Source organism: Callospermophilus lateralis, chromosome 16 (genome assembly GCF_048772815.1).
Source record: "Callospermophilus lateralis isolate mCalLat2 chromosome 16, mCalLat2.hap1, whole genome shotgun sequence".
Classification (NCBI taxonomy): domain Eukaryota; kingdom Metazoa; phylum Chordata; class Mammalia; order Rodentia; family Sciuridae; genus Callospermophilus; species Callospermophilus lateralis.
In genome coordinates this window covers 63,607,257-63,623,070 of record NC_135320.1, presented here as the reverse complement: position 1 = coordinate 63,623,070, position 15,814 = coordinate 63,607,257, and the positions used below count along the sequence as shown (strand labels likewise).

The following is a 15,814-nucleotide window of genomic DNA, read 5'->3' as shown; positions in this document are numbered from 1 at the left end:
ATTTTAAATTGAGACTTAACACATGTACATCAATGCAGCAATGGTGTATTCAGTGCTATGAAGTCATTCTTCTTTGTTACTGAGTAATGTTCCATTGCATGTGTATATACACCACTATTTCTTTAGCCATTTATCTGTTGATGGGCATCTAGGTTGGCTCCATAGTTTAGCTATTGTGAATTGAACTGCCATAAACATTGGTGTGGCTATGTCACTGTAGTGTGCTTATTTTAAATCCTTTGGATATATACCAAAGAGTGGGATAACTGGGTCAAATGGTGGTTCCATTCCAAGTTTCCGAGGAATCTCCATACTACTTTCCGGAGTGGTTACACCAATTTGCAGTCCTACCAGCAATGTATGAATGTATCTTTTTTCCCCACATCCTCAACGACATTTACTGTTATTTGTATTCTAGATAATTGCTATTCTGACTAATGTGAAATTTCAGTGTAATTTTAATTTGTGTTTCTCTAATTGCTAGAGATGTTGGACTTTTTTTTTTTTTTTTTTTAAGAAGTATCTGTTTAGTTTCTCTGCCATTTTATTGATTGGGTTATTTGGTGTTTTGTTTGTTTTTGTTTTGGGTGTTAAGCTATTTGAATTCTTTGTATATCCTGGAAAATAATACTGTGTCTGAGATGCAGATGGCAAAGATTTCTCCCATTCTGTAGGCTTTCTCTTCATGTTATTGATTATTTCATTTGTGGTGAAGAAGTTTTTTAGTTTGATGCCATCTAATTTATTGATTATAGATTTTACTTTTGCACATTAGGAGTCTTGTTAATGAAGTCAGTTTCTGAACAAATATGATGGAGTGTTGAACCTACATTTTGTTGTAGTACCTGCAGGGTTTCTGTTTTAATTTCTAGGTCTTTAATCCACTTTGAGTTTTGTGCAGGGCAAGAGATAGGAGTTATCATTCTTTTACATATGGATATTCAATTTTTTTCAGCACCATTTGCTGAAGAGACTATCTTTTCTCCAGTGTATGTTTTGGGCCCTTTTATCTAGTATGAGATAACTGTATTTGTGTGGATTTTTCTGTGTCTTCTATTCCATTGGTCTTCTTGCCTTTTTTATTGCCAGCACCATGCTGTTTTTCTTACAGTAGCTCTTCAGTATAATTTAACGTCTGGTATTATGATGCCTCCTGCTTCATTTTTCTCAGTTCGGGTTGTTTTTGCTATTCTAGGCCTCTTGTTTTTCCAAATGAACTTGATGACTACTTTTTCTAATTCTATGAAGAACATCATTAGAATTTTGATAGAAATTGCATTGAATCTGTATGGCAATTTTGACAATATTAATTCTGCCCTTTTTTTATTAATACTGCCTATTTTATTTGTTAAGAGTTGCTTTATGGCCAAAAATATCATCTGTTTTAGAAATGATCCATGTGCTGCTAAGAAAGTATATTCAGTTATTGATGGATGAAAATATTCTATATGTTAAAGCTAAATCATTGTATGTTTTAGTCCTATACCTTCTTTATTTAGGTTTTGTTGGAAAGATCTATCTAATGATGAAAGAGGCATGTTGAAGTCTCCCATATTATTGTGTTGTGGTCTATTTGAATCTTGATATTGAGAGGCGTTTGTCTGATGTACATAGATGCCCCATTGTTTACTATTGTTTCTTGTAAGATTCCCATAAACAGTATAAAGTGACCTTCTTGTCTCTTCTGATTAACTTTGGCTTGAAGTCCACTTTATCTGATATAGAATAGAAACCCCTACTTGTTTATCAAATCCACGTGAATGATGTTTTTTTTCCCGTCTTTTCACCTTCAGTCTGTGCATGTCTTTGTCTATATGAGGTGGGTCTCTTGGAGACATTATATTGTTAGGTTCTGTTTTTTAATCCAATGTCTTCTGATTGATGAGTTTAGACCATTTACATTCAGTATTATTGAGAGATGATTTTTATTCCCTGTCATTTTGGTTTATTTCTAGTTTTTAATTTGCATTAGTTTCTCCTTTGGTTAATTATTTTTCTAGTATAGTTCCTCCCTCTGCTGGTTTTCATTTTTATTTTTTATTTCTTCATGAAATATTTTATTCAGTATGTTTTGTAGTGTAGGCTTTCTATTTGTGAATTCTTTTAATTTTTTTTTAATATTTTTTAGTTTTAAGTGGACACAATATCTTTATTTTTTTACATTTATGTGGTGCTGAGGATCGAACCCAGTGCCTCGTGAATGCTAGGCGAGCATGCTACCACTGAGCCACCACCCCAGTCCCGAATTCTTTCAATTTTTATTTATCGTGGAAGGTATTTATTTCATCCTCAGCTCTGAAGCTTAATTTGGCTGGGTACAGTATTCTTAGTTGGCATTCATTTTCTTTCAGTGCTTGGTAAACCTAGCTTATAAAGTGTGGGTTGAAAAATCAGCTTATATCTAGATTGGTTTACCTCTAGATGTGAAAAGCTGTTTATCTTTTCTTGGTCTCATGCCATGGAGCAGCTTGGAAAGTAGCCTCCTTTTTTCTGCCATCTTTTGAGAGCTCAAAAAAACTTTATACATTAATTTTGGACCCAAAATGCATGAATAACTTTTCTATACAAGTTGACTGTCAAAACTAGAATACAAACATTTTATAGTATGTGGATTACCGTATCTGATGGTTGCTTAATAGTTATCTAAAGTGGTTTTCAGGAACACAGTGATGAACGTGGATTTGGAAGCACATATGAGTTTAAATTATAGCCACTACTTACTAGCTTAACTTAAAGCTCAAACCTCTCAATTTCTTGATATTAAATTTCTTCTACTATAGAATGAGATCATAGTCCTAATTCTCAGGTAGTGAAGCTTAAATTTGGTAGCAAATACCGATCTGCTCAATACTTCATACATACTCAGTACGGAATAAATAATATTAACAATACATCCTATGTGTAGAGTATGAATTTGGAATCAAAACTTTCAATCTTGTTGGAATTTCAAGAAGTACTTTACTTCTGGATAGATAAAACCTTTTTCTTAATATTATTTTTCATTTTAATTTTGTAGTAGCTGTGATTAAAGGTTGTTTAAATGTCTTCACTTTGACATTTAATCTTCAGAAGTCTTTAATTACTAGGTGTTCCACAAAGAGAATTAAGAAACAATCAAGTGACTACTTGAAATGCATGTTCCAAATTTTCTCTAGAGAATATTTACTCTAATTGTAGTCTTCATTGGTATTTCAAAGATAAATATGACCTTTTCTACAATAAACATGGAAATAGAAAAAATAAGAAATTATATTTTTTATTGTCGAAAGGTTTTATGAACTTAAAAGTTGCTTTTCTTTTTAAGCAATGCAGTATTTATTTGGCATTGACAACACATGAATTTTTGAAATAGTTAACTTTTTCCATTTAAATACCAAAACTACATTTAAAGCCCTTCTTCCCCACTTGGAATTTTTTAAAAAAATTTTTACCCAATATTTATGTAGAGCATTCTGAAGAGAAAGTAACATTTTATGATTCTTGACTATTATCATCAGTATGAACCCGTTAGCATGCTGTGTATTTCTATAGTAATACCTTTAGAGACATTTGAAGTAAGGGGAATTCTTTGCCCTTGTAACCTACTCCAGTTTAAAAACTCCTTCGCTGGTGGTACTTGGTTTGTTTTTATTCTTGGCACTACTAATAAGCTACTGGATATTACTACTTATCTCTGACACTGTTTGCCCAAAATAGCCATCCTTTTTATTATTTACTATTCCATTTTGCTCATCTATCAAGTTGTAAACCCAGTGGATTTTTGTTAACAAACAGAATTTATAGTTCTCTAGTGAACAGTAGAGTTTGTGGTACCTGTTATTTTGTCATGGTGGTACTGGGGATTAAAAGCCAGCACCTCACACATACTCAGAAAAGCAGAGCTACATCCCTACCCCATATGTCACCTGTTCATGACTCAAAAACTTTTAGAACATCTTGTTCTTAATTCTTTTGTGTAATTTCCCATTATAGATAATGGGTAATTGTCTTACTTCTGTTTTGTCCACGTAAAATTTAACACAGTATCTTTGTTCTTCAAACATTTTCTTTGTTTTTCTAATATGGATATTTTCTGTCGTTATAGGATCATACAAAATATACTATAATCATGCTTTTTAATTACCACACTTAATTTCCATTGGCTTAGCAAAACTAGTTATTTTAGTTACTTTGTAACCTTTATTCTTATTTGGTTTTCCTTAGGAGAAAATTCAGTAATCTAAGCTTTTCTAAGTTTCAGGGAACAGAGAAATCCTTTTTGTATCAGATGATGGGTATGAGCGTATATGGGGACTTTAAAGAACAATCGAAACTATCTCTTCAGATCTGGAGAGCTAAAGGCCACTCTGGGGATCAGTGCACTTTAACAATAATGGAACACTCTTTGAAAAATAACACATAGTTCAAATGATTAGACAGTCTACTTGTCTCTTGGAAATCAAGTGTCCCTTGCTCTCTACCTTAGCACTTTACCATTTTGATCACATTGTCACCTTCTGTATTTGCTTCTGCTAAACATTCTTTTATTAATCACTCCCTCACTTTCTACAAGTCATGGTTTCTGCTTACTGTGTCGTCCTCCTAGCTAGTTGTCTTTTACCTTCTTCTTAGTTTAAATTACTTTTGCATGTGGACTTCCCTAAGAAGACTTCATTGTTTTGACCAGCTATTATCTAGTATGTGAAGTACTTGTTTGCCAACAACATTTTGATCATTTTCATATATTAATGGATAAAAGATAGGCATCTAACCCCAAAGTGAAATTACCTTTGATTCTGTTATGTAAGCCAGGAGAGTGGAATCCTACAGTACATAATTTGCCTGCTTTGCAAATGGAACATCTTGTAGATACTGAGCTATCACTAGTTTGTTGACTATAAGTCTTGAATTTTTTAGGCAAGGTTACCAATACTGATCAAGGGAATTCTGGCTTTTTTTGTCTAAGATATTAAAAGTTGGAAAAGTTGTCCATTCCACTGTAACAAGAGAAGATTAGATTATCTAAATAATCATAACTTAAAATTTTTTTGTTAAGAGAGTTAAGGTTACATTACATGACAGTCTCATCTTCCTCCTATTATCAGGTGAATCGGTGTTCCTATCCCATCTCTCCTTGGTGGTACCTGCAAGCAGGAACACCAGTTCACCTGATAATAGGAGGAAGATGAGACTGTCATGTAAATGGGTATGGGGATTCAGCCAACAAATTGCTAAAGTCCTAAAGTAGTAGGAAACAACAAAGTATGCACAGATAAGGGTATTTTCATACAGTTGCAAGTTGTTCTTTATGAACCTTTACCAGGTACTAATGAGAAAGACTGGTAAAAGAGCAGGAGACTAGAGAAAAACTGGTATAGAATTGGAGGAGGGTAATATCTTATATGGTGGAAAATGTTTGTAGTCCTGACTGGATTATTTTTCTTGTGTAATAAAAGCCTACACTGCTGAAGGAAGTGCACCAAATCTTAGCACACCATTGTCTCAGAAGATTTGTAGCTTAGGGAAACGATAAAGAAGAAAAACACCACCATATCCATGTTGGGGAAGAGAGCAGAAAAATCATCCAGAGTAGTAGAAGTTTCCTACTCCTTTGGAAAGTGGGCATCACTGGAAATGCTCCGGCCCTGAGACTGAGGCCATAGATACTGAAACTAAAGCAGAAAATACAGAGTATCCTATCTTCAACTCTCTGATCCTCTTGTGTCATTAGACTAGAAAGCACCAAGTAATAGGTAATGGCAGTCTGCCATCAAAAACAGAGCAAGAGCATAGAGACTCAGTGCACAGAGAATGCCTAATGCTGGGAGTGGAATAGTACCATTGAGAAACTTTCTCCAGCAACTTGGTTTCCCCCAAAGCACAAGGGGACACTGAAGGAATTTGAAGCTAGTGATGCCCTGAAGCTAACCCTATCATCAACAAAACCCAAATTCAGATCAGTCCTGTCTCAATCTCCCAGTGAAGCACATAATCTCCTACACTAATGGCCTAGTAGAAGTGTGTTCTTTCTTAAGCATAAGTACTATATACCATATTCTCTGCTATTTTATATGAATTCCAGTATTTAATCAAAATTATAAGACACACAGCCAGGCATGGTGGCACATATCTATAATCCCAGCTACTCGGAAGGCCAAGGCAGGAGGAGAGCAAAAGCCTGCCTGAGCAAATTAGTGAGACCTTGTCTTAAAATAAATAAATGAAAAGGGCTAGAGTTGTAGCTTAGTGGTAGGGCACCCTGGGTTCAATCCCTAGTACACACAGAAAAATAAAAAGTAAAAGGTACCCACAAAAAAGTAAAAACATCCCATTGTCAATAACAAAGGAAACAGTAAAACTAAGTTCAGATGACCCATGTTTTGGTCATCAGGCAATTTAAACAGTATTTAATATGTTAAATGAATAGTGCAAGGGTAACAAATGCCAAATTTTAGCAGAGAAGTAAATTGCAAAAGACTGAAGAAAAATGCAAGGAATTTAAAACAAACTAACAATCAAAGAAGAATGCTTCCAACAAGCTTTTCATTTTTCTCAACACATCTTTTATTGTTTGGATCTTTAATCTCTTTGGAAAACCTCATGTTTTGAAAGCATGATCTACAATACAGAAGGTTCAGGGGTACACCTTTTAATCAAGGATGAGAATTGTAACTTCATCAGTGGATTAATCCATTTGACTGGTAAATAATTTGAATGGACTACTAGTTGGTAACTGTAGGCACATTGAGCATAGTTGGAGAAAGAAAGACATTAAGGGAATGCTGTTGGGGATTATATCTTGTCCTTGGCTCCTTGAGTCCATGGTATTTATTTCTCTCTCTGCTTCCCAACTGCCATGAGCTGAGCATTTTTTTCTGCCATTCCCTTCCACCATCATGTTCTGCCTAACCTCAGGCCCAGAGCAATTGAGTTTGTTTGTTGTTTATTGAACTTCTGAAACCAAGTGCTCAAAATAAATTTTCTTTCTCTAATTTGTTCTTGTCAGGTATTTTAGTCACGGCAAAGAAAAGCTAACTAGCACAGTATGCATGGAACAAAAAAAGAAAAAAGAAAAATCAGTGACCTTGGAGACAGGCTATTAAAAATTGTAAGAACTTAAACCAAAGTGGGGGTGGGGGTTAAAAGAAAAATCCAATAGCTGTAGGGTGTTATCAATGGAACATTCACCAAAATAGACCATATTCTGGCCCATTATTTTAAAAATGTAAAAAAAAAAGTAACAAGTTTTAAAACAATAGTAATTTTAAGCAAAATGTTGTTGACCATAACAAATTAGAAATAAATAATAAAAATCTGAACAATTCACAAGTACTGGGAAAATGAACACGTTTATCAGTAATCTATCTGCTATAATGGAACTCAGTATTTTGTATTGAATGAAAACGAAATATTGTATATGTGGGATGCAAAGTAGAGCTTAGAAGGAAATTTGTAGCATGACATGTTATATTAGAAAAATGTCTTAGTTTAATGGTTTAAGCTTCCACCTGAAGAAACAGAGAAATATAAACCAAGCAGGAAGAAGGAATCTGAAGAATTGTCTTCAACTATAAAGATATCCAGAGAAATTGAAAACTGAAAATAATGGGGAAAACTGATGAAACTGAAACCTGGTCTTATGAAAAGATTTAAGATTGTTAAATCTCTAGCCAGACTGATCAAGAAAAAAGACACAAACTACCAATGTCAGCAAAAAAGAATGGTGATATCAGTATAGATAATAAATGGAATATTATAAACAAACTATATTTCATTATATTTGACAATTTATGTGAAAAAAATTTCTTGAAACTTCATTTAAGAATAAAATAGATAACTTTAATATTCATGTATCTGTTAGAGATTAAATTAAAAGAAATCTCCAGGCTCAGATGTCTTCACTGGTGTATTCTCTCAAAGGAAGAAACAGTACAAATTTTGTATAAACTTCCATAAAATGAAAGAAACCCTTCTTAGTTTATTTCATGAAGCATTACAAAAAATCCTAAACAAAATGCTAGTAAATCTAGCAATAAGTAAAAAGAATAATATTCATGACCAAGTTGTGTGGTCATGAAGAGGAATTTAGGGTTAACTCATTATCTGAATATCAATATAATTCACCATATCAGCAAATTAAAAAAAAATGCTCTTGCTAGTAGACGCGGAAAAAAATTTTGACAAAATTTAGCACCAGTTTATGATAAAAATGCTCAGCAAACTAGGTGTTAAAGGTAACTGCCCCTAAAACCCTAGAATTAATCATTAGACTTCATAGTAAAAGACTAAGTGCTTTCTGTTAAGATTGGGAACAGGCCAAGATGTTTGCTCCAACTACTCCTGTTAAACATCATTCTGGAGATCCCAGTTATTGCAGTGAGTGAAGAAAAACGCATGAAAGCCTAAATTATCAAGAGATTCCAGTACCATTATGAGAAAAGTGAAACCCAACACTGTTTAGTTGTTATCCTAAAAGCAGTGTTGATATGCAGTTCCTTTATCTATCCTTTATTGGAACCTTTGGGTGGAAGTACAATCTTGCTTTCCAGTGTGGCAGCTGACTAACCTAAGAAGCATCAAATAACTTCAGTGGAACCTTTTTAGTTTAGCAGTGTGGAATACTTGGTTTTAAAATGAAGAATGAGGAAGATAAGGTTTATTTGTTAAGTAAAATGAATATCACACAATCTCATTATATACAAAAAGAAAAAAAGTCCATCAGTTCTTTTATATCACATTTTTTAGTTGTAGATGGACAATACCTTTATTTTGTTTAGTTACCTCATTTTTAAATGGGAGTGTTGTGTCTCAATTATTATAGGCTGTATTACCATTATAAATTGACTATTTTGTTTACTTTGTTTTTAAAATTGTCAGAAACTGAGTGTATAAAGAATCAAAATCTTATATGAAAAAGTGCATTATCTTAAAATTTAAATTGAAAGCAGTGAGTATATGTTTGAAACTACTAAAAAAAGAGAATTTATATGACAAAAAATTATAGGCAGAACAGTGAATTCTATATTTTTGAAATGGTGTAAGCGTTTAGAAATTATTTCTAAAGTAAATATTTTGGGATTAGAACAAAGAAAATATATGTTAATACTGTTTTTCATAACTATTCCCACAAGTCCAGGCATAAAATAAATGCTACATGAGTTGTTCCAAAGTTGCTTTGTTTTCCTTATTACTGTTACTTATCTCGCTTGTTTAATTTGGAATGCCTGTACTATACAAAGCAGAATGAATAGAAGGGTAGAATGGTATAATGAACAACAATTTTAATAATGTTTTAGTGATGACCATTATCCAAGGGTTTGAAATACGTTGTTTGCTTATAACAATTATGCAAGAAGTACTGTTATTACTGAATTTATAATAAAATAAATCAGGGCTTAACTATGACTATCCAAGGATATAGTTAACACCCTCAAAGAATATATGATAAGTTCAACTAGAAAGGTATGAATAGTTATGATATGTTCTTTGTATTAACATGGGAAAGCCTTTTTAGAGGAAACAATGCCATTTGTATATGGCATGGGACAATGGGCATAACGTACCACAAGTAGAAAAAAACACAAAGAAAGGGGAAAGTAGGAGAAACAGTTTGTAAATTGTGATCTAGTTGTACTGCTTGTTTTGAGAAGAGTAGTAGGAGCCAATATTGGAAGGGCATATTGGAGCCAGGTTTTGAGAAATTTTCAAAATGTCATTCAAGTTTGTATATTTTTCTTTAAACTTTGGAAAGCCAAGAGGAAAGATTGAAAAAATGTAAGATTTCTGGTGGTGAGAACCAAAAAGCACACAGAACTGTGTACTTGGTTAAGTCTGGAAGCTTCTAGCCAGGAACCTGTAATCTCAGGGCTCAGGGGACTTAACCAGGAGGATCACAAGTTCAAGGCCAACCTTGGCAATTTAGCAAGACACTGTCTCAAAAATATAAAAAGAATTAGGAATGTAATTGCGGTAGATCTCCCCTGGGTCCAATCCCCAGTACTGAGGGGCAGGGTAGGGAAGACAAGTCTACAAGCTCCTAAACCCTAGTAATCCTCCAGTGAATAGTTCTTTAAGAACCTAATTATAAGCCTCTTCCCTTAAAGATTACATAACATTCGTTCAAAAAATATTCAGAATAAGGAGACAAGAAAACAGACTTCTGGTTCTCAAGATTATTTAGGCTTATAGCTGGGTGCAGTGTACACACCTTTAATAATACCATCTGCAATGGAATCTGAGTCAGGAGGGTGGCCAAGTTTAAGGCCAAACTCAAACAGGAATCTATCTCAAAATAAAAATTTAAAAAGGACTGGGGTATAACTCAGTGGTAAAGCACTTACCTACGTTACTCAAGACCCTGAATTCAATCCCTAGTACTCCACCACACAAATAAAATGATACTTAGTCCTGTAAGATGGGTGTCATATTAGATTGATATTGTTGTTGTAACAAGTTTAGTGTCTATAAACAGCACAAATTTATTCTTTTACAATTCCAGATGTCAGAAGTTCTAAAATCTGTTTTCAGGACTGTATTCCTTTTGGAAGATCTGGGGGAGAATTCATTTCCTTTCCTTTTCTAATTTCTAGATGCTGTCTGCCTTAACTGGCTTGTGGCCCCAACATCCATCTTCCAAGCCAACAGTGTAGTATCTTCCAATCTCTTTGCTTTTGTTGCTCCAATTGTCGATTTTTTTCCCTTCCTCTTATAAGTCTTGTTAATACATTGGGCCCATCCATATAATCTCTCCACTCGAGATCTTAAGGTCTACATCTACAGAGTCCATTTTGCCATGCAGGGAAGCTTACTCAGAGGTTCCAGGGAATTAAGAGGTGGATATTTTTGGGTAATAATAGCCAGCCCACAGATGATATACATGCATAGTAATAATCTAATGATCACTGGATGTATATCATGTTGCAATATGATAAATAACTGCCTGGGGATAAGAAAAATTCAGCTGGCAGTTTTCAGTTCAAGCAGCTCATGTAACCATGAAAATTCTGAGAATAACTGGTGGTTGAACTGCATCTTAGGGGATAAGTAGGAATCCATCAAGAAAAAAAAAAGACAAGAGGAGTCTGGTCAGAATACCCTTGTTAAAGGGGCAGTAAGTAGAGGCAAACTGAAATTTCTGGCTTTGTTGATAAACAATTTTTTGACATAATCACAGAAATGAAGTGTATATATAAGTAAATGGGAACAGAAGAAAAAGAGTATCAGTCAGAGTAAAGGGCTCATAAAAAGAGACCTTTATCCTCCTTATCTTATTTTCTAGTTTATATCCCTTGGTGGTTAACCTTTCACTTGATGGCTCAGGGTCCTTGTTCTTTTCTCATTGCTGTTTAGTCAAATATGGGAAGATCAGAAATTATTTCAGTTATGTACTTCATACTGTTAATACTCATTTGGCTTATGAAAATAAATATACCTTTATGAAAATATTATTTCAACTTGTATTTTACTTCTATTATTATTATTTTTTCATCTGTGAAAGCCCTTGGTAAACAAGAAAGAATAAGCATGAAGGTGCAGAGCTGAAGCATTGAGCCTGTCATAAAAGAGCAGTTAGCTAGTAGTAATTTTGAAAATAAACCTTACTTATTCACTGATTATCAGGAGCAAAGGTAGAGAAGAAATTATCTGTGGTCTCTGTGTGGTAGCCTGTCTCCTTTAAGAGAGTGAGTTTCCTGAAGGTCGAATCCAATTACGAGTCTCAATTTGACAATTTTGTATAAAAATCAATTCCTTTAGACATCAATATTGCAATAACAATTATTGACATAATAAATATTATTGACTTAATACCATAATTAAGGAATACACTCAAGTAAAATTGTAAACAGACCTGAGTTTGAATTCTAGTATTGTGATTTTTCTGTGTAGTATAGAACAAGTTTCTTAAGCTCTCCAAGATTATTCTTTCATCTATTCAATGAAGATAATAACAGCTTCATGACTTGTTGAGAAGATTTTAAAGAGTGTAATAGTAGCACATTTCTTTCAGGAACCATATGAGAAGTCTTTAGGTTTTAAAAAGTTTAGACTAGTTTCTAACAAAAGTGCTCAGTTTTGTCAGTAAATTATTAATTTATTATTGATTAAATTATTTTTTTTTTTGTCACTTTAGGTAAACCTTGGAAGCAACCAGTACCTTTTCTCTGTCGTAGTAGATCCTAAAGAAATGCCCTGCTTCTGTTTGCGCCATGATGTTGACGCCCTACTCTGGCAACCGCACTCCAGCAAACAAGATGATATGTGGGAACACATTGCAACTTTCAATGCTCTAGGTATAAAGCAAGCTCTTTGACAGTGTTTTCCATTACACCAAAAATTAGTTATCATTAAGTTTATTTGCCTTTTTCTTTTTAATTTGAGCTATCCTAATTACGTTTAGATTGATTTGTGGTATGACTGGTTGCTTGTATTACTTGTGTTTTAGTTGATGAAGGTTAATGCTATTAGAACAGAGATAATCTGTTCTTATGCTTGTATGAAAGATTAACACAGAATAGAAATGGAAATGGTTATCTAACCACTTGAATCATTCTAATCAGTCATTTGCTTATTTTAATTTTTTTAAGTTATGCAATATTATAATATGAACAAGGGAACTTGTATTTAGGTTTCTTCATAGTAATCTTTAAAAGTAGCATAGAATTGCTCTAAGGTAATGTGCATTAGAGAGCATGTTCCACTAAACTTAAGTGGCCATTATAATGGAAACACTTAGAAAAGTGACATTAAGCAGAAATTACTTTTATTTGGTAGAATAAAAGGGAAAATACTGATTTCAAAACTAGGACTTAAAATTTTTTAAGCCACTTAATTATAGGAGTGTGCAGTCATTTATTTTATGTAAAAATACATTAGTAACTATTGTGTAGGAGAAATTTTTTATGTTAATTAGCCACCATGACTTTATTGAAAGGTTGTTTTAAACTGACAGAAGGAAGTAAAATTATTCATTTTAATGGATAAATGTGCACAACCCTAACTGTAGAGATGTGTCAGTTATCCTTTATGGTGTAGTTAATAACATAGGCTAATAAACTGGTTAATTCAGACACCAAATAGATTTTTATGACCTGAAATTCAAAGTTTAATAGATTTAGCTATATATTTTTAGCCTCTGTATTGTTATTCCTATTTTATAAAAAATCTCCTCTTTCAATAAGAGGAGAGTTCTGTCATATGTTTCAGATGCTCAGATCCTCCATTTGTATGCCCAAACCCTCTATTATAGAGGAAATCTGCTATGCTTGAGTCTAAATTAAATGAACTGTACATTAGATATGTACTCTTGAGATATAATCTACATTACTAATTCTGTCAAAATTAGTCTGGGCAGCTAATTCTAAACTACTGACATAGGAGTCTACGTCCTCTTCACTTTTCCTTCTTCAAACCTTACAAAAACAGTATTGATCTTCCTGTGCCCCATAGCTTTGCTCATTGTTTTTTGTGAGATTTTGGTTTTCATTAGTGTTACATTTTTTATTGCACATGTTATAAAATTTAGAAACCATGTACCAATCTGAAAATTCTAGATTATCTTTCAAAACATAAATGGTCCTTTTAATATGAAGAGATACTTTTTATTAAAACATGTACATGATTTAAGATGATTTAAGATTGTTCAATTTCAAGGATATCCTAATTAAGTTTTTTATTAGATACTTGAGTCTTTTTTAGCTTGAGTAGTTTCAAAGTTCTGCTTTTGGGTGCTGAAATACAAAAACATCCTGTTATATTTGATATTACTGTATAAAAACACCACAAACATTGTAGGGATCATGGGAGAATGCATTGTGAATTAGTACCTTCAGGGATGCATATGAACAGCCTCTTAAATAACTTCATGATATTATTTATTATACAGACATTTTTCCTATTTGATAAGAGAAAATATGACTCTGCCATATTTGTTATTCATCCACCTACATACTAAACTGGCATTTAAAGATCTTTTGGCAGACTGGGGTTGTGGCTCAGTGGTAGAGCACTTGCCTAGCAAGTGCAAGGCCCTGGGTTTGATCCTCAGCACCACATAAAAATAAATGACAGTATTATGTCCAACTACAACTAAAAAATAAATATTTAGGGGAAAAAAAGATCTTAAACATTAAGATGCCAAAAGTTTTCAGATTTGTAGTGTTTTAATTATTCATGGAAATTAAATGGAATTATATTGTGCTGTTCTTGAAGAGATGAATTCCTATTTTGTTTCTTAGGAAATAAAGCTGTATTTTTGCACTGGTTGGGAGAAACTGTGGATAAATTGCTAATGGTTCTGAATTCAACCATGATTGAATATTTATGGTATATATTTTACTTAGGCATTTTAATTTGTAATAGAAGTTATAAAATATTCAATGTTAAGCCATTATTTTCTCCCTTCCGCTTAACATACTTTTTTTTGTTGTTGTTGTTCTTGTTGTCTATCTGTCTGTCTTATATTTTTGGCAGGTTATGTCCAAGCATCAAAAAGAGACAAAAAATTTTTTGCCTGTGCTCCAAATTACTCCTATGCAGCCCTTTGTGAGTGCCTTCGTCGAGTGTTCATCTATCGTCAGCCTACTCCCATGTCCACTGTGCTTTACAACAGAAAGGAAGGCAGGCATGTAGGGCAGGTTGCTAAGCAGCAAGTAGCTAGCCTAGAAACCAATGATCCTATTTTAGGCTTTCAGGCAACAAATGAGAGATTATTTGTTCTCACTACCAAAAACCTCTTTTTAATAAAAGTAAATACAGAGAATTAATTTCTCCAACATGTTGACTTCTCTGTACTGGGAAAGTATTCAGCAGTGACTAAAGGACTGGGTAGTTATACCATAACCTGTTAAGTTTTAATGTGTTAAAAATATCTCATATGGATTTTTTATATTTTAAAGGATATTAGAAATGTATTTAAAAGATTATGATACTGTAAAAACTATGGAATGAAACTGCAGATTTAGAAACATTGGCTTGTGTAAAAAAATGTAGTATTGGCAAGTATAATTATTTTTAAAAAACAAGCTAGAATCTCATATTTTATAAATGAAACGTGTAATTCAGTGTTTAAAATAAAAATATATATCATGTACTTTTCATTGATTAGGTTGGTACGTCTGTAGAATGTTTAGGTTAACAGTTGAAATGTTGAGTATTGTAAATACTTATTTAAATGGACTAAATATCTGAGTCTATGCAAAGCAGGAAGTATAGCAGATTGAATAGTCTTAAAGTTGCTCAGAGATCTTGGTTGTCTTTCAGATGAAGCATAGCTTTATTTAATTTTTAATTGTTTTGCTCAGCCACCTAGATAAGGTTAACTACCATGTTATCTATTGTTGCACAAGAAAGTACCCCAAAACCCAGTGATTTAAAATAAGATTTATGACTTTTCACTGTTCTGTAAGTTGACTGGCTGTGCTCTGCATGGCCTCTCAACTTTTAGTATGCTAAACTGGGCTGCATCCCACAACAGAACAAATGTTTGAAGAGGGCAAGCTTCAATATGCAATACCATGCCTGTAGTCCCTTCATATTTGCAAGTCACATGGCCAAGTCTAGAATCAGTGTCAGAGAGGACTATATAAAGACATAGACAGCAGGAAGTATGATTCAATAGAGCCATTAATGTAGTAGTCTACAAACAAGGACTAAGGACAATAAATTCTCATTGTTAGAAAAATAATAAGAATTTATTGTCATCATTTTTCTAACAGCTTAAACAAAATAATTCTGTTTGTACATTAATTTTTTTCACCATGATTTTCAGTTTTATTTCCTTAGATTTCTTTTGTCCCCCCCCCCTTTTTGTTGTTGTTGTTGTTGTTTTGGTATCAGG

At 33.2% G+C, this 15,814-nt stretch overlaps 1 protein-coding gene across 2 annotated transcripts in view; it reads left to right on the top strand.

Annotated features, from left to right (window-relative positions):
• Nudcd1 (NudC domain containing 1) overlaps positions 1-15,067 on the top strand; it is a 55,141-nt gene extending 40,074 nt beyond the window's left edge. For both annotated transcript variants that reach the window (XM_076835502.1, XM_076835501.1), the window contains exons 9-10: positions 12,110-12,269; positions 14,449-15,067. In XM_076835502.1, coding sequence (XP_076691617.1) covers positions 12,110-12,269; positions 14,449-14,741 — 453 coding nt within the window. In that variant the 3' untranslated portion in view covers positions 14,742-15,067. The remainder of the gene's footprint in view (positions 1-12,109; positions 12,270-14,448) is intronic.
• Positions 15,068-15,814: the final 747 nt, after the last annotated feature.